The sequence below is a fragment of the Malurus melanocephalus genome, unplaced genomic scaffold, assembly GCF_030028575.1.
Source record: "Malurus melanocephalus ecotype Western Australia unplaced genomic scaffold, MMel_1.1 scaffold_8, whole genome shotgun sequence".
In the NCBI taxonomy this organism is placed as follows: Eukaryota; Metazoa; Chordata; class Aves; order Passeriformes; family Maluridae; genus Malurus; species Malurus melanocephalus.
The window spans coordinates 1,959,391-1,977,564 of record NW_026623240.1 but is presented as its reverse complement, the minus strand read 5'-3'; the positions used below and the strand labels follow the sequence as shown (position 1 = coordinate 1,977,564).

Genomic DNA, 18,174 nt, shown 5'->3' with positions numbered 1-18,174 from the left:
CTGGCACAATCAGGAAATAGATACRGATGTTCTGATATCCAACACAAACGCAGACTGACAGTTAAGGCTCATTTTTGACAAAAAAATAATGAGAATTATTTAACAGCAAAGGAAAACTTGGCTAGTTTTCAATCTAATATTAATCAATATAAATAAATATTCCCTGAAAGTTAGTAAAATACTCCCCAAATTGTACTTGGCCAGCTGTAAAAACAAGTGATATTCATGACACTTGAAAATGTTCAAACGAATTCTAACTAACCAGATCCACTTATTACCATCTCACTTTTCCTTTCTCTTGCCACRTTCATACGGCCTTCTTTTCACGGCCTTTTGGAACACCTTTCCAGAAACTGCTTTTCCCTACGCAAGGAAATCTTCAGTTCATTTTCTTCCCTTGTTTCCTCTCTCAAGTCATGTTCTCTCTTCACAACTGCTTCATATAAAAGATACTTTACTTTAGCCCATTGTTCTGCCTTCCCACAACCTATTCATAGACACATTTCAAACTGTTCAAAAGACCCTGACACATTTGTATTCTGCACATAAAACTACAGACTAAAGCCAATAAAGAACCAAAGCAGAACAGACTTGCCTACTAACAAAAAATCCCACGCTGCTGTACTTGYTGCCACTGAAACATGGGTATGTTCAAATGCACTAAATGCTTTTTAGTTYGAATTTAAAGTGTAATTGACCTCCACTTCTGTACATGACCATAACTAACCCAGACTGGACACACTGGTCAAAGTTCATCCGCTCCATCCAGAATTTAGAAACTATGTGTTTTTCTGCCTAAGGTCATCTCTGGGGTGAACATACTTGGCATGCACAGAAACCTAAACTCATTGGAGCCTCCAAGCAGAATTATCAGCTCTCCTATTAAGAATTCTTTAAAAAGAGAGCTGCTCAGTATATAGCAAAAGAGCATATATATACATAATCGTAGTATCAAGCTATCAGATGCCCTTAAGTTGATTTTCAATAATTTTCAGCTAATCATCCCTGTACTTATGGAAATCTCTCATTAGAGGTAAACKGAAACCATTAGTATTCAAGATACAGCAAATGCATCTGGTTTTCAGCAGGAGACATTTGCTGGGTGACAGCATAAGGGAAGGTTATATATGAAGCACTAAGGCTTAGGGATWGAAAGATTCAACTGGAAATCTCTATTACATACTTACAACAATAAGCCCAACACAAAGATAAAAAAGTGTCACTTATTTAGTATTAAAAATAYATCACAAAAACCAGTTCCCAACTACTACCTTAACTTGCTTTTCTTTCTTTTTCCGTACATCTTCCCATTCATTCACAATCCTCCCCCACAGGATCCAYGAGTCTTCTTCAAGATGGCTGAGATTGCTAGAAGCTGATGAACTAGATACAAGGGAAGATCCACTGTTTCTTCTTGACCCATTTACTGATCGTAAGGATTTGCTATCTGTTTCCAAGAGTCTGCAAAAAAAGTGCACAAAAACCAAATTCAAGTTCTTCTAATCAAAGGATCACACTATTAATTGTTTGTTTAGAAGTCAGTTCTTCCAACCTCTTGACAAAGAATGCACCCAGAGGTTCAGTGAGACAGATTTACCAGCATTCATTTGGACTAAATGTGAAATGAACTGYTCAATGTTACTGCCTTCTATTCAGATCTCATACAAATCTTCAGACAGAATAGTTCACACTGCAACATTTTAAGAAACAGGTAAAAAAGTCACCCACAGCTGTCATGCACTAGACTGACAAAGAGAACCKAAGGAAGATAAATATCCTCACCGATAGCATCAGATGTCAAAGAACTTAAAAAAAATACAGTAATTTAAAAGACAAAAAATTAACCTCCTAGAAGTCTACCTGATCACACTTTTTAAAAGTTGACAGTATAAATAAAGACRGAAGAACTGAAACCTTTGAAGCAATTTTAAAACAACCGACATTTGCTGACAACTGTTCACAAATCAACACGGTGTTTTATAAATGCACAGGAGAAATCCCAGACCTACAGACCGAGGACCAGGCAACAGAAGTGATTAGTAGAGCTAATGAATGTGTAATTAAAGTGAGGAGTTCAAACGTGAGAACCTCTGGGATTATCCGGCAGCAAAGTATAAATAAAGATGTGTCAAGTGCCAGRCAAGTTCCTGAGGAGACTTCCCTGGGAGCTGATTGCTGTGGCCATTGACTCGGCAAAAAGGCAATGCTTTGTTTATCCTCAACTGATATTGAGCCCAATAAGCAGAAGGAAATTTCTTAGACCATGTGTTAGGTAAGAGCAAGAATTCAGACTAACTTGGAAGTGTTTTCCTCTACCAAGAGTTTTCATTTGTGCCTTAACTTCTAGGAATTCCAACACAGTACATCAGAGCCATGTAGTTCAATAACTTCTCAAAGTTTAGCACAGAAATTAATCCCCCAGCATTTCAGCAAGGTCAGGGGACGTTTTAGATATTGAATAAATTATAACCTGGGGTATATTGTATCTGAGATGCTAAAGAAATGTCAGCATACCAACAATTTTTAAGCACTGTGCTACAATGAAGATACTTATACTAGYTTTCCCTGTTCCCAGCTGTCACCTACTGGTGTTTAGGAAAGTCAGGGAAAAAGTAATTTAATTCATGARGACAAGTAGTACAGTTCCTGCAGCAGGACTTTGTCTGGTAAAGAGTTAAATGGTAGTATCTTAGGGGGAAAAAAAAAAAAAAAATAAAAGCCTTTTTAAGACCAATTTTCATTTAGAATTTTAATTTTCAAAAAAAAAAAATTCAAATAAATTTCCATTTATTAATGGAATGTAGAAAATCTAGTTTTGAATAAAATACTCTAAGAATCCATTTTAAACATTTAGAAATCTGGATTATACTGATCCACAGTGAAAATTTAGTTTGAAACTCCTTCTCTCAGTCCAAGACAATGCCTAAACACCAAATTCAAAGTAACCACAGAGGAAAAACAAGCACAGAATAAACATTAAGATTWTAAAACCAAGGTTCTAATGAGACACTGCCAGTTTTCACAGCTTTCTGTMGAAGTTATACAAAGTTTCTGTAATTTGACCTTACCTGGATAAACTCATTGTCCTTACATTTGAAAACGGGAAGTTCTTATACAGTAAGTCACAAGTTCTGTGACGTTTAGTTTTCTTTAATTTAAAACTTTATAAATGATTTACTAATGCCAAACAGTTTCACCAGGACTCTGGACTGAGCTTCCTCTCTATTCTGTGGGGACTTTCAGTGTAATTAGATTACAGAATTCTACARGACGTAGCTTGAAACAATTTCAGTTCTTCCCTTTTCTAACTGTTTACCTAATTCATATTCTCCTTCTGCCATAAAAGCCTACACAAAACCCGAAACCTTTACAAACATCCATCAGCAGTTCTTCCAGCAAGCAGAAAGAAGAATGGCTCCCTGTGAACAGAGTACAATTCCTTGTCAACAAAGTGCCACTGTGCTAAACTGCAGATACAGACTGTTCTGAAACTACAGTGCACCCAGTGTAAGAGCATCGAATTTCAGTATTAAAGGGCAGTATCACACCAGCAAAGATACTGTTGACAGGGTAGCCTCTAATTAGAATTCACACACARGGCTAATGTGGGACTAACAACATGACTGGCTAAAATTAATAAAACCAGACAAGATTTGCTAGTTTACTCAYTAAATGAAGAAAGCTGACTTGGGACAGAAAGCCCAAGTTCACATTCTTTCAACAAGCTAGGTAGTCTGACTGCAGGTCTTAATGAGAAAACTGCAGATGTAAAGACATTATGCTCCAACATAGATAAGCAGTCCAAAGAACAGTTTGCTTTTCAAATAAAAGTTAGTCACTTTGTCATGAGCAGGCTAGAAAGCCTCAGGTTAAATGCAAATTAGCTTTCTTACAAGCACTATTTAACTCTTTTTGCTTCTTTTGATAATTTTTCATTTGCACAGCAAAAATCACATGGTAGTTCATCTTCAAAGAGAGACTCTCAAACCGCAAGGAAGAGCGTATGAGGTGGTTCTAGAAGCTTCCTTCTATTGTCAAAATCCAGAYAGATGTATCAAATTCCCTGCAAACTGTGCTGCTATTGGGCTGCAGAATGCAGACCTGAGAGAAGACATGCCACATGACACACACGCATTGGCCCCTCCTCTCCCGAGTTACTCTCTTCCTCTGCTGAAGTTACTACCCTCAGAAGTGACTCAGAAGAGAAAACAAACAAAAAAACCCAGTAAAACAACACCCAACAACCTCCCTCACAAGAATAATAATTAAAAAACAACCAAAAACACCCCCCAAAAAAATCACCACCAAAAAAAAAACCCCACAAAGAACCAACCACTCCCCGAACAAAAAGAAACCCAAAAACTCCCAACAAACAAACAAACAAGTGAAACCTAACCCAACCAAAAATAGAGTACCTAAATGCCTCAGTGCAAAGTCCAGCACATGCACAGAAGCTGGAACTGAAGCTAGTTTGAGCTAAATTATCAAACCCTACACTTCATTGCAGCACAGGGATAGTCATCYTCAGTAGGTGACAAAGCCCTGCAGCTACCTGCCAAGTCTAAATATCTACTTGGAGCTCAAGCTGYTTATAGTCAACCTCTCAAAAACATACTGAAACATACTTGTCAAATATAATCAAATTTTGCAAAAGGGCACGTAACTTAGAAGTCCTGCCTCAAAAGMGAAAATGAGTATGGGTTCTGGAAATTCAGCATTAAGTAATGATACAGKCCAATTTCATTTCTTAGTGATATTGTGAATTTACAATCAATGTGCACATCAAGAGCAACTGATCCACCTGAAAGATGCATCTTGAATTGTACACAGTGAACATAAATATGCACTCATGGAAAGGATACCAGGAAAACAATTACTTACTATAAAAAAAGGCAAGATCAAGAGAAAAAACTGATTAGGAATTTACTTWTATTAAATTAATTTAATTTAAGACATTATGCATCTGGCACTACAAGTGTAACAGCAAGAAGGTGGCTGAACACAGTTCTATCTGTGTGCATAGCACATTATGCAGCTGAAACAAGAACTGGATAAAAAYGGAGAAAATAGAATTGAGAAATATTTAAGATTTCAAGAAATTAATAGAAATTATAGTTTTGATCTCAAAAGGTAAGAAGGTTATACACAAGTCTCATCCCTGAGAGACTCTACTTTAGACTAGATACTTAAAATCATTAAGTCAGTGTAATTTCTTACTATTAGAGGCAGCTATAAACAYTCCTGAAAGACCTAGAGAGAAAAACAGCTTTTAGAGTTCCACAAAAACCTATCTTATAATAACATAGCACAAGAATACAAGTTCTWAAACCTTCAGGCTTTCAAACTGAAATGTTGTGCCATGAAGTTTTAACGAATTCCCCTTTAACAGCCTCTACGATACAATTGCCATAAACCAATTTTAGTCTCATTACTGTACTTTGAAGAGCAAAAGGTTTTCCATTCACCTGTTCTGTTCCTCAAGTTTAGCGAGTAATTCTAAGTCGTCTGGGCTCAGCTGTGTTGGTGAGGAGGGTGACAAGGCGGGTGTAGACAGGGTGGTGGAGGGGGATGTGGTGTGTAAGGAGGCAGATGGACTCGCCACCTGGCTGGCCATTTGACTGACGGTGTGCGATACCGTGTTCTTCACCCATGAGAGAGTAGAGCTCAGCTTGCCTGCTACCTTGTCTGTCGCCACCTGCATCGACAAAGAGAAGAGGATGCAAAAGTTGTCCTTTTTTAACTCCTTTTTCCCAGCAAACCTGCTGCACTGAACAAAGGAAAAAAWATACAATATGCACAAAGCAACACTGAGATTATTTATTTCTCCAGGACCCCAAGGCTGTCAGAAGTAACACAAGCATCAACAGCAATACAATATTATAGAAGTAACATGCAAGTATGTTGCTAATCCACAAAGACAAACCCAGAGAAACTCCTGATGTATACTCACAGAGCTCATCTCTGCAGTACAGTAATACCACAGGATCCAGGATCAGCTCCGACTTCCCATTATAAAAATAAATAGAAATAAAAGCTTATTTTAAAACATCTTGATAAACTAAAATAATGGCACAGAAACTGTAGAAATACAGATACAGAAACAGTCAACTACTTTACTGATAGACACTGAAGAAGAATATCAGTGTAACCCCCCCAGGCTACCCACTGCTCACCTTCACTAATCCTTACAGTGGCAGGACAGAGGAGCAGGGGCACCACATTTCTAATCTACACCAAAGCAAAGTATCCTCTAGCACTGCCAGCCTGCAGAAAAAAATCACAAAGAGTCTATGCCCATGAATCTACAACACCTGAAAGTCTCACAGTAAGGCATCACATTGCTGCCTCCTTTCTTTCCTCACTTTCTCTTCAGGTCACTCCTATGTGAAGCATCCTTGATCCCAATCCCACCGCCAGTGCCTGGACAGACCAGGATTTTGCGAAAAAGCAAGAGGTGCTACTCAAGCAGACAGTCAGGGAGACAGTAGGATTGGGAAGAAAAGGTTAACTGGTGYAGATCATTATCTGCTGCTACTTCTTCACCAGTGCTATGGAAAGAAGAGCAGCTGTTGGGGCCATCTTTCARTGAACCCTCGCTAGAGCTTCCCTTCAGCATCATGTAAGAGGCCTTGACCTACAATGACTCAAGAGTTTAATTCTTCCCCAGCCCAACTGAGAGGAAATCCAGATGCACCTTAGAGGAAGGGCTGGCTGCCTAGCAAATGTTAAAACTTGACAAAAYCAAGGCTGCAGAGGAACTTCTGAAGTGGTATTGCTGGAAACTGTTTATTTTGGACTTTGCTGATTTCCTCAAAACACTGAATTACTCAATGCCACAAACTATTCTGCAGYACAGCCTATAAATAATTACTAAGATCTTAAAGACACTGAGCTACATGAAAAAAATCCCTTCCCAAGATCCTCCAATAGAATCCAATTAAAGAAGAATTTCAACTGGAATAAGTAATTCTATCTCATCACACTGTGCATTTATCTGAAGCACAACATATAGACTGAGTGACTGGTTGCTGAAACAGAAGCTTTTATTTGGATGTAATGCTACAAAGAGCTTTTTTGTCAATCAAATCCAGCAGTATTTTATTTTCACTTCACATATCAAAAAGTAGACACACTGAATGCCTTCAGAAGCACCACAGGCCAAACCAAAACAAGTGGTACTCAACCTTTCCACTTACTCTCCAACAACAACATGACACCTAAGAGCTCTCCTAGAACAGTGGAAGAAGTTTCCAATTTYCATATGCTTAGCATTCATTCTGAAAATGGTATCATATTTTGCTAGAAGTCTTCAGAAGCAGGGATGCAAACCACAGGTGGGAATAGTAAGATACCAACATCAAAAAGTATCAGAAAGTTTCCAGTTGGTTCTTGTGTCACTGTTGGACAGAAAAACTCTGGTATAACAAAGGAAGGAAAAAAAAAAAAAACTCTGGTATAACAAAGGAAGGAAAAAAAAAAGAAAAAAAAAAAAAAAAAAAAAAAAAAAAAAAANAAAAAAAAAGGAAAAAAGCCCAAACGAAACCAAAAAAACAAATCCACAACAACAAGCACAGAGATCCCAACACATACCTTTTAAATATAATCTTGGAAAAAAAATTGCTTCCAACACTAGCATTTGACACCATTTTTATGAAAGAAAGGAATGAAAATTACTAGAGGCTTCAAAATCCTAAGTTTAATACATGCATTAATATTTCACTCAGTCTACATCCTTTATTCACTATTGCTATGAAAAGATAAATTACTGCTGTTTCACTTTGAATAAAATCCTATTATAATGAAGGTAACTCATACATCTCACTTAAGACTGATTATTTTCTCAAAGGCTTTAAACTGCTTAAAATATCACAAGTAATGCAACTACTCCAAAAATAAATGCTGGCAGAAATAGGGCCAATCTTAACACAGTAAAAATGACTGCCATACGCAGCAGGCTTTAAGAGTCACCCGCTCTAAGAATCTTAGGTATAAAGATTAGAAAAGCAGTGATTTTGAGTAATACCCTATGTGGTGCAAACAGGAAGAGAAAACACACATTCAATTTTTATCTCTTCAGGAGATAAAAAACTGGGAAGACTTAAGGCAAAAAAGAAAATTCAAGGTCAATCTGGCTTATAAATGATGAGGCCCACACAGAAAGAGAGCTGAAGGGGGGTGGCATGGGGACAGAAATCAAGCATCTTGCTTACAGTCATTCACCAGCATCTCACTGGGCATTAAAAAAATTAACTCAAAGGTTTGGAGAAGCCAATTATATGAAGAATATTTTTTTAAAAATCTGTATGGTTAAGAAAATCATGCAAGACAGCAGTTAAGTCAGTCAAAACTATGTGCCTAACAATACTGTGTCTCGGGGCAGCTCAGAGTTTCATCAGAATGTATCAGAGAATTAGTACCCCAAAACTATTCCTAGCCTGCTATTTGAAAACATTGACACACAGAGCAGGGAAAGTGCACAGCTCCTGAAAGCAAATGTTTGAAGATCAAAAGGCTCACAATGAAGTTTATATCAAAAACACATAAAGAATTTGTTGGGGGAAAATATGGCAGTCACCTAAGGCCAAGCTAAATTAAGACAAACACAATTCTGATCGAACAGCTAACTACATCATTTTTGCCAGGCTTTTTCTGGTTTCCTAAATATCTAAAGCCAGCTCTCTTAAATTGTCAGCATCAGTGAAGATTCCTGAACCTAGACATGAAGGTATTTAGCTGTGCATTCATCATGCATTTCCCATCCTAAATAGGATACAGTAACAGGATTTTTCATATTTCATCATTTCACCTATGTCAGATTTTGAAATTKGTAACAGTGGCAGAAGATTTCATAGCGTTAATCTTTGAAAAGTAATTTAAGACCTTCCAGAAAACAGGTCACTGAAACTGAAAATGAGAAAACCTAGGGCTGTATCTCAAGAAACCTGATATGAACAAAAGCATACCTCATTAGTAAAGATGATTCTATATTTTTATATCTATGACTCTAGTAAACTGCCTCCAGAACCCAATATGCATCAGAACACTAACTTAACTAAAGTAAGTCATATGCACAGTTTGTAGAGTTTCTTTGCTCCGTGTGGTTTTACTCTAATCTAAGGTTTTACTGAGAACAAATCAGTATTTTGATGACAAGTGAAAATAAAATACTCTGATTCTGAATTACAATGTTCAGAAAGTCACTTATAAAATACCAGGATATTTGAAAGTGAGTACATATTTGTCATTAGTAGTTTTAGGGGTTTGGTTTTGCTGGTTTCTTTTTAGTATGCCTTTTCTTTTGGTTCCTTTCAAATACTAACATGCAAATAGAACTTAGTCAAAATTGTAATAGAAAATCACTGSCAATAAAGCAAATTATTTTGAGGGTAGTTTATTAGTAACATTGATTCTCTTCAGAAAAGTATGGAAATAGCAGTTGCATTTGTTGAGCTGGTTCTAGTGATGTGGAAAACATGGAATATCAATAGTAACATGTAAAGATCCAGGTACTTGAATTATTCTACCAAGTTTAAGCTGCAAATCTATAGTTTGGTTTGATTTTTTCCTTCTGTGAAGAGCAATGCACCAGCATTCCTATGRACACACTGAGTACTCCTATGCTTGCCTTTCCAACTCTTCACCCACCTCTTAATAAAGACTGAAAATCCCTCATACATGTCACAAGCTTTCCAGTTCCATGTACACCGTTCTACCCAACAGGGTAATTCTATTTGGTCATCACTAAACCACCGACCACTGCTGCCTCCCACGTTTCTGCTGACAACCCCTGCAACAAGAAAACTGTCACACTACTAAGACAATACATACACACAGTACAAAAGCCAATCCTACTGACACCCAGGTGATCTGTACCTCTTTCCTCTGATACCACAAAACAAAAAACTAAAGGTTTTGCTCGAGGCCTGTCAGAGAAACTGGGGCTTCCCCAGTTACAAATCACAGCGACAGCAATGAGAATACATTTAGCACGCACGACAGCAGATAGTTTCACTGGGCACCACCAACTCCCACAAACAGGAAAACCTGTATGAGCATTTGGTTTAACCTCACTTCTTTAGAGATGCGATTTTTGCTTAGCACAGCATTCTGGAAAGACTCACAAGAACAAATCTCATTAAACCTTTAATCTTTGGGTGTTTAGGACGYGTCCCCAAGACTTTCCTAAACGTTTCTTCAAAAGCCTGGTTATTTTAGCAGCGATACATCTGCAGGCCCGCAGTAGTATCTGCCTTTTGACTGCAACAACGATGCTCTTCGCTTGAGTTACAAAGTGTCCTTCCCTTTGCTACTCTTCATTTCCGGTGGAAAAGAGATTGKAGTCATGTGCTCAGCTGTTTGTAGCAGCAACAAGGACAGCCAGAATCACCACTGTGCTCCTCCTAGCATCTTAGCTAGGTCACAGYGATAAATCTATCTACACACGAGACAGGACTTTAGTCTCTGCCGTCACCATCCCACCTCTGCCAGCCCTCACTCACTGCCGGAGCCCTCCCGCCTGCAAAGCTGCTCCAGGCCGGTGCCTTCCCGGCCAACCTGCGGGGCCCCGCGCACCGGTGCACACAGAGCTCCAGTCCAGAGYGCTCCCTGAGTCCCAGGCGAGCTCTGCACCCCCCTTCAGCTAACCAGTCCATGCTGGAAGTCCCCAGTTTACAGGATTATTTCCTCACCTCATCTCTGCCAATTTTTCAACTCTGCAAAGAAAATTGGTTTCCTTGTCATTCCCAGCATTTTTTTTTGGATGCTGAAATCCAAGTTACTTYTGAAGAGTACAAAAGGTAGCCTACATCGACTGGGATGTATGCCAAACCATCAAGAGCACCATCAGGATGCTCAAGCTATTAACAGTTATTATTMATGTGTGATCAAAACCAGAATCAACCCATTTTTAAAATGTGCTTTTTCCCTGAAGGGGGATTACTCAAAAACCTGCCAATTTATCCAAGATTTTGAACACAAACGCCATTTCCAGCCCACTCCTGGGACACCGACCCATTCCAATGAAGATGGCCAGGTCTGGAGACAAGCAGGAAGGGGCACATCTTCCTTACCCTGCACAGGAGGACACATGGAAGYAGGCACCTCCGGCTCCAAAGCAGGCACACTCATTCAGGCTCCCAGTCCTGTTAATAGCTACACTGCTCCCGGCTTGCAAAATCCAGAGCACAAGAACGTTTCACTTGCATCTGCCTGCCTAAGGTCATGCAGATACTTCCTAAAGACGTCTGAATGTTGAGTTTGAACTTACTGATCTTTAAAAAAATGGGGGACACAAGACTTAATCACCAAAGATTTTGTAYTCTCATGCAGTTTCCAGTGGGAAAAGAGAACTACCAGCAATTCTCAGCAACCTGATAAGTCAATCAGGCAAGACAAAGACCTRTCTGCTACATCCTCTAAGATACTGCAAAAAACATAAATGTTTATATTGATACCAAACACAGATGCATGATATGCAGCACATATATGCCAATTAAAATACATAATATTCAAGATCTCTATTTTATGGTTGGTATCTTTAATTAGCTGATGATTACAGGACTTTATTGCCAAGAGGAACTAGAATACTGTGTTTCATTTTCCAAGTTACTCAAAGGAATACTGCAGTGAGGCTGCATATGAACTATTTTAAGTAAGGCCAGCTAAAGGTAGACTGCAACATTCCACATTACAAACAAATGTATAAACCTCTTTTCCTCAGAATAATCAAGTAATGTGCAGCACCTTACAGAAAGTCTAATTATGTTAGCACCCCATGTATTTGCATTTGCCAGGCAATACCTGTTTTTCTAAAAAAGTCTATCTAGATTTCTTTTAAAAAGGTATTTCACTGTAAACACTGCATTAGCTTACTAACTTTTTCCTGCATTTCCCCTAAGGAATATTTGTAACAAAGGAATACAGATATCTTGACTACCCAAAATACTGTCTCAACTACTCTYACCATATGACAAAGTAAAAATAACTGCAAGCCTTACACAAACACTACTGTATGTATCATTTGCTTTCAACAATTTCTTCTCTTCATGGAAAGAGAAAGAAATGGGAACTTCCAGACTACAGGAAGTAATYTCCATACTACTCTACATATAAAAAGAAATCTGACATAATTGGGTCTRAAATTGCATATGTGGTTTTCAAGCCAGTTTTATAGCATTCCATAGAACCAGTCTCYTTCTCACTTCAAAGTTAATAGCATTCTAATATCTGTAGAATAAATCAAACCGACACAGTCAATGACACATGCAGGAGATGCTGCTGGTGAATCAGCCTGCTATCATGCTCCCTAAAATCCTACTTTAGGCCTCAAACATGGCTTCACTATAAACTTCATTTCTGTCTTKTACATTACAACCTCATATAATTGATTTCTGCCAAAAGGTGAGTGAGAAGTCCTGATTTACCCTCTTACTCCTGATTTTTTTTTTGCACTGTCACATAACAGTAGTTAGGAATATCATGGCTAGAATTCCCTAGCTTCCATTTCACTTGATACACACTAGCTGTCCAAGTCTTTCTGATATAAAAAATTAAAGCAGTCTAATATTTTAGACTGCATAAAATTTGGCTACCAGAAAGCTTTGCTTAGCATCATTTTTGAAAAGTCATCATCTGACTAACATGTCATGGGGTTTTGATGGTCCCAAAGAAACCTGAACTGGCAGTTCACATGTACARCTAATAAATGAGGTTTCTTTAAAAAGGAACTTCATTAGAATATTGTAGCAACACACTAAAGGTTGAAACCAATGCTCAAAGTCATATGAGTAACATTTCCATCACTGACCAAATTGTATTGAATTTTATTTCTTTCCAAGAACAATTCCAGGTTTTTAATTACCTCTTCAGTCCAGTGCAGGTTCCAGTCTGTTAAGCATTGTCCCAGTGTGCTGATAAGACAAACCACAGCGCTCTTGCAGACACTATCTCCTGTCCATCTAAAGATGGTCCTTTATTAGAAAAAGTTTCACATCTGACACAGGAATGTAACAGTCTTCAGGAAACTGAAGCCTTCTTTCAAGGGAGAAAAATGAGATACAGTGCTTTTGTACAAAAGATAGCTGAGAGCTYCTCAGAGCTGCAAGAAAAAATACTGATGGACTACTTAAAAACTTTTAATGGAGAACTTCTTTTGYTCTCTTAGGCTTCAGTCTGGAAAACTTTGTATTTGAGGTTGAGCATGCCAGCGACACACAAATATACTTGAAGGACCATTCCCTTGGCTAACAAAACAGAAGGGACAATCTGATTAATCAGCTAAAATAAAACCAACAATGTAAGGGGTTTTTATGTAATAGATTTCAAGATTTAGGGGTTTTGTCTTTTCAGCAAAATGCAACTCAATCATTTAACTGGAGTTCAAGTATCATCAAGCACTTACAAGAGTAAGACACTCTGAAGAACACGTGTATAATTAAAGATCCCTTCCATAGATTTTTCTTTCCTACTCATTCCCCAAAGCCTAGCTTCCTCCTGGAAAGGAGACAGGTCTAGCATCTCCACTACGTTAGGACAAAATAAACAAACACAAATGCAGTTAAATTTACGAAAAGCTTTAGGTCCATATTTTGGAAGTGGGAAACAACAGAGTCCTGTTTTAAAACATTCACTGACCCTTAATCACAATCAATGTTTTAAACACAATTCTTCATTTTAAAAGGATACAAAATTTACAAGTAGTTCARTTGGTAAGTTTAGAAGGACTTAGTATCTGATACATGAAAACATACCATTCCATTCAACTTGGTTTATGTACTAGCAGCTCAAGAATTTTCTAGCCCTAATTCTCCTTTTTGATAGAGGCCAGATAAACTTATGCCACAATGTGCAGGTTAGAACCAAATGCTCATCTCTTATTTACCGAGCTGTACGCAGTTCCCTTTCCAAAGAGAAATGAGACTTAATGGAGAAACCAAAGGACATAAGAATATCCCTTATGCAACATGGTAAAAAGAAATAAAACTTTATTAATAACATTCTAGAATTTAAAAAAAAAAACACATGGCAGAGGCTGGTGAGACCCTCACCTTCAAGATACTCCCTTCCTTTAAATGATCWGCTAAAAGGGCAACTTTCTATCCTTTAAACTAAAGAGTAAAATAGTTTCTAAATTACTGATTGGTAACCAGCTTTTCTTGTGAACTGCAACTCACTGCAACGTGCAGCTGCTGACRGACAAGAAATGGAAGGTAAAAGTTTCAGAAGTGAGAAGCATARCTAATTAGTAATTTCCACATAGGAAAGGTGTCCAAGCTATCCAGTAAACAGAGCAGATATAAACACAGCTGCAAACATCAGTAGTCAGTTATTTTAACACAACCCATGCTGATATCTCTGGTCCTGCAGTAATATTTMATTTTGCCCACTAATTTACTTACCATAGCCATGACTTGCCTTCACAAGCACTTACAGCACAATTGGAAGCAGCGTATTTTTATGCTATGGGAGGGTCTCCCTCCATGCTATTCAAGTCTGTAACMGTGCTCCTGCAGCCTTCTCTGAGCACAGAGAAATCCAATTTTCCTTAGATATTAAATAAAAGGAAATGGCTCTTCRGAGAAATGACGTATCTGCTGATCATCAAATGAAGTCAGTTATGTTCTGATTAGTTAGCCACTGACTTTTGCACATTTGGAAAGAGGGGCTATTTACTTCTTTGAAAACAACCTACTAGGGGAAGAACACAAAAGRAGATCAATGAAACACAGATAATTTTTAGTGTCAGCCTGACACCAAAAAGTTCATGTAAAAACCCCAAGTGTATTTTAACATAATGTGTCTCATTATGGAATTTAAACATGCCTTTGTAATTTTGTGTTCAAAAGACCAATCACAATTCTTTCTCCAAAGGGCGAGAAATACTTACTAACACTTTCAGCCAAACCCATAAAGTTCCACCAGTAGTACATTGAAATGGAGAAAAAAGATTACTTTACTCAATGAATATTGGGTTTTAGCTCTCCTGTTTCAGACAGCATAGAAGCTAGAATTTCTTTTTACAATGCCCAGAAATAGTTCACTGTTTGAGCTACATATAATCAAGAAGAATGCATGAAAAATGACTGACATAAAACTAACTTCTTCACAACAGTTATATTGACACTACATGTTCAAAATGTTAGGTTTTGGCTAACTTAATTTTTTACACCCATTTTAAGTGACATCTGATGGTTTCAGCCTTCTATAACAAAAATAACAGTAAGCTYCTCTAACATCTTAGCTACAAGTGCAGGGTGAATTCATGGCAACAACAATCTATTACTGAAAGACTGACCCCATCTGCTAGCCTAATGAAAACAAAGAAAAAAAAACACATAGTTAATGCAGTATAAGATACTGATGAGTCAGAATTCTAAGAACATGTTGTGATGTTATCAAACAGGTATTTAATGCTATGCTAAGAATCACCAAAATTTAGTCATGACAATAAGAAGTTTGGGAAATTCAATACCATGTAACAGAACACATTAAAACAGCCTAATACCAAAAAGTTTGGATTTGGTTTTGTTGTTTTGGGGCTTTTTAAAAAGATTGAACTATAGCAGCAAAAGAGATACAGGTCGGACAAGATGATAAAGTAACATAACCCATCAGAGACAGGTCAAGTTTGTTCAGACAAAAGAACAAAAAGATATTTGGTGATGGCTTTTGGCTGCTTTCCAAGTTGGAAATTAGGACAAAGTAAGAGTCCACAGTCATTCTATCATCCCACCTCACTTCTTGTCCAGAATAAAGACCCACCCTAGTACTGTACTTCAACCCAAATATCCATCTGTCTCACTGGGACTGGGAAAGACCATTTCTACAGGCAATTAGCAAACAAAGTTGACAGCCATGCAGCCTGAAATAACAGGAGGCCCACAGCATCATCCCTGTCATCATGACTGAAAGATCCATTGCATGAACCCCAGAGCAGGCTCACCACTTCCTAGGCTGCCCCCAAAACAACACTTGATGGGTAAAGTCAATAGTTTCCAGAGTTCACAGACATTAGATGACATTGAGAGTAATTAAAGAAAAGTGACAATTCACTAAATCACTTGTGCTGCTCACTCTGAGCAGATGGTATCTGTGCACACACACACAACAAAAACACATCACAACAGCACGGAAAATGGGCAAATCCAGAGCAGATCCAGGCACTGTCAGTAACCAGCTACCCATTTGTTGCAATCACCACATGCTGGAGAGGGAAAGGATGCACTGCAATCCACACACACTTGAGCAGAGATGACTGCAATGAAAGCAAGACAGTATTTCCAGCTTGAAGGAATCCAAACACTAGAAACAGATCATGTTGATTGTTACAAATACAGAAGACACAAGGCTTGAATTTAGCATGCTATCTACAAACTTCAGTGATATATTCAAGAACTTCAGAGAACACATCTAACAACACAAAATTACATACTTCTGTAATATTTGCCTTTTTTAAAATGATAACTTCTTTAATTTGGTCTAGAAAAAAAATTAATCAAGAGACTATAATCACAGCAAATAGAGGCTGGTTTAGAAAGCAACATTCATAAAGTCAGGGTCAGTATATATTATTAGTTCTTGGACCATCAGAAAATATGTTTTCTTTTAAACTATGCATTTGACACTTAAAATTATAGGCAAAATATTAAATTCTATTATGTCTGTTTCTTAAGCATTAGAGTTTCTTTTTTCTACAAGTTAAGGAAATTTACAAGTAAAAAGGGGTAAACACAATCTGAAGTATGCATACCCCCAATTCAGCTGTTTTCCCCCTTCTAAATTGTGATATTAGAACCTTGAAACAGCAAGGTAAGCATTTTTCTTTTCCAAAATTCACTGACAAAGGACTTGCCTTTCCATTTTTAAAACTTCTCTGTTTACTATCAGTCTTACCCAGAGAATAAACTGACAGTAACTGTTTAGGTATGTCACTTTCTCCATCCCTTCTTCTGCCACAAGGCTGGAAGGGCTTTTCTCCTATCTCTTCCTTCCAACTACTCCAACCACCTCCTGCTTACTTGTTCAACAGMAATTAAACAAGTCCACAGAAGACAAAGATACAAAGAGCAATGGRAAAAGAAAACAACCAAACAAACCAACACGACCAAAACAAAATATCCAAGCCACCAGCTGTAGCCCAAGAAATCTTTAAGCCTCATTCTGTGGGAGTATAACAAGAGATATGGGAAGGAAGTATGGCTGTTCTGTCGAAGCTTTCTTCTCCAAACATCTGTTCCTCTTTGAAGTACTGTGGGGCTGGACAGACACTCAGCGACAACCACTACAGCTTCTCTCATCCCACTTTATGAAATTCATGCAATGCTGACTCATAATACTGAGTTCTTTCCCCCCAATCATATCCTTCTTTCACTGGCTGTCTCTATTCCCCCTACTTATCSTTACTTGAAAAAGAACTCATATCTATGTATTTCAAAATAAGCCTTAAATCTTTATAAGCATAAATACAGAGCTGTGCAATTGTGATCAAAGCTGACAACTCACACTGGGGAAAGGGAAGAGAAATAAAGAGGCACATTTAACATTTTAATGCTATCCACCAGTAAACCAGATCCAAACAAGATTCAGCTGCCATCTCCTTTAAGCATATGAAAGAAAGTGAATTAAAAAAAAAAAATTGAATTTTTGGACTAATATTTTTGGAGATAAGTAAAACGTATTGAATATTATCTGTACTTCTCTGTATCAGTGTCTCCTTTGATACAGGCAATGTTAATGGCAGCTCACGCTGGAAATTTTAAATGGTATTAGCCAGCTTCTCGTTTGCTATGAAATTGCTCAGATTATCAATGCTGACGAGTAGCAGGTGTTACATGGAACCACAAAATCACGGCCATAACTGAATTAACTAAAACTGGAATATATAACAAGTAGCCAGAACATCAATATCGGCTTTTTATCCTCATTATATAATCACAATCAGGCTTATGCAGCAGGAGGTGGCAAAAAACGAGTCCTCGCTTTTGAACATTATMTCGCTCAAGAATGACAGACCGGCGGGCTCCCGGCTCGGCGTTACGCCGATAAGCCAAGCAAGAACTCGCCCTCTGCAGACAGACCGGCCGGAGGCTCCCCGGGCCGCGGTCCCTCCCGCAGCCGGTGCCTCAGGGCACTTCCACCGCTCCGCTGCCCACTCGTGTCCCGCCGCCGCCGAGGCGC

General features: G+C 38.2%; 1 protein-coding gene across 9 annotated transcripts in view; it reads right to left on the bottom strand.

Annotated features, from left to right (window-relative positions):
- Nucleotides 1-18,174, bottom strand: part of EVI5 (ecotropic viral integration site 5) — a 71,847-nt gene that overhangs the window by 49,934 nt on the left and 3,739 nt on the right. For 3 of the 9 annotated variants that reach the window (XM_057373829.1, XM_057373855.1, XM_057373847.1), the window contains exons 1-4: nucleotides 6,174-6,257; nucleotides 5,951-6,002; nucleotides 5,466-5,695; nucleotides 1,272-1,461 (exon numbers count right to left, since the gene is read on the bottom strand). In XM_057373829.1, coding sequence (XP_057229812.1) covers nucleotides 1,272-1,461; nucleotides 5,466-5,695; nucleotides 5,951-5,959 — 429 coding nt within the window. In that variant the 5' untranslated portion in view covers nucleotides 5,960-6,002; nucleotides 6,174-6,257. Of the gene's footprint in view, nucleotides 1-1,271; nucleotides 1,462-3,068; nucleotides 3,149-5,465; nucleotides 5,696-5,950; nucleotides 6,003-6,173; nucleotides 6,258-18,174 lie in introns of those variants that run through there. The other 6 variants (XM_057373863.1, XM_057373872.1, XM_057373890.1 and 3 more) reach the window with 4 other exon arrangements.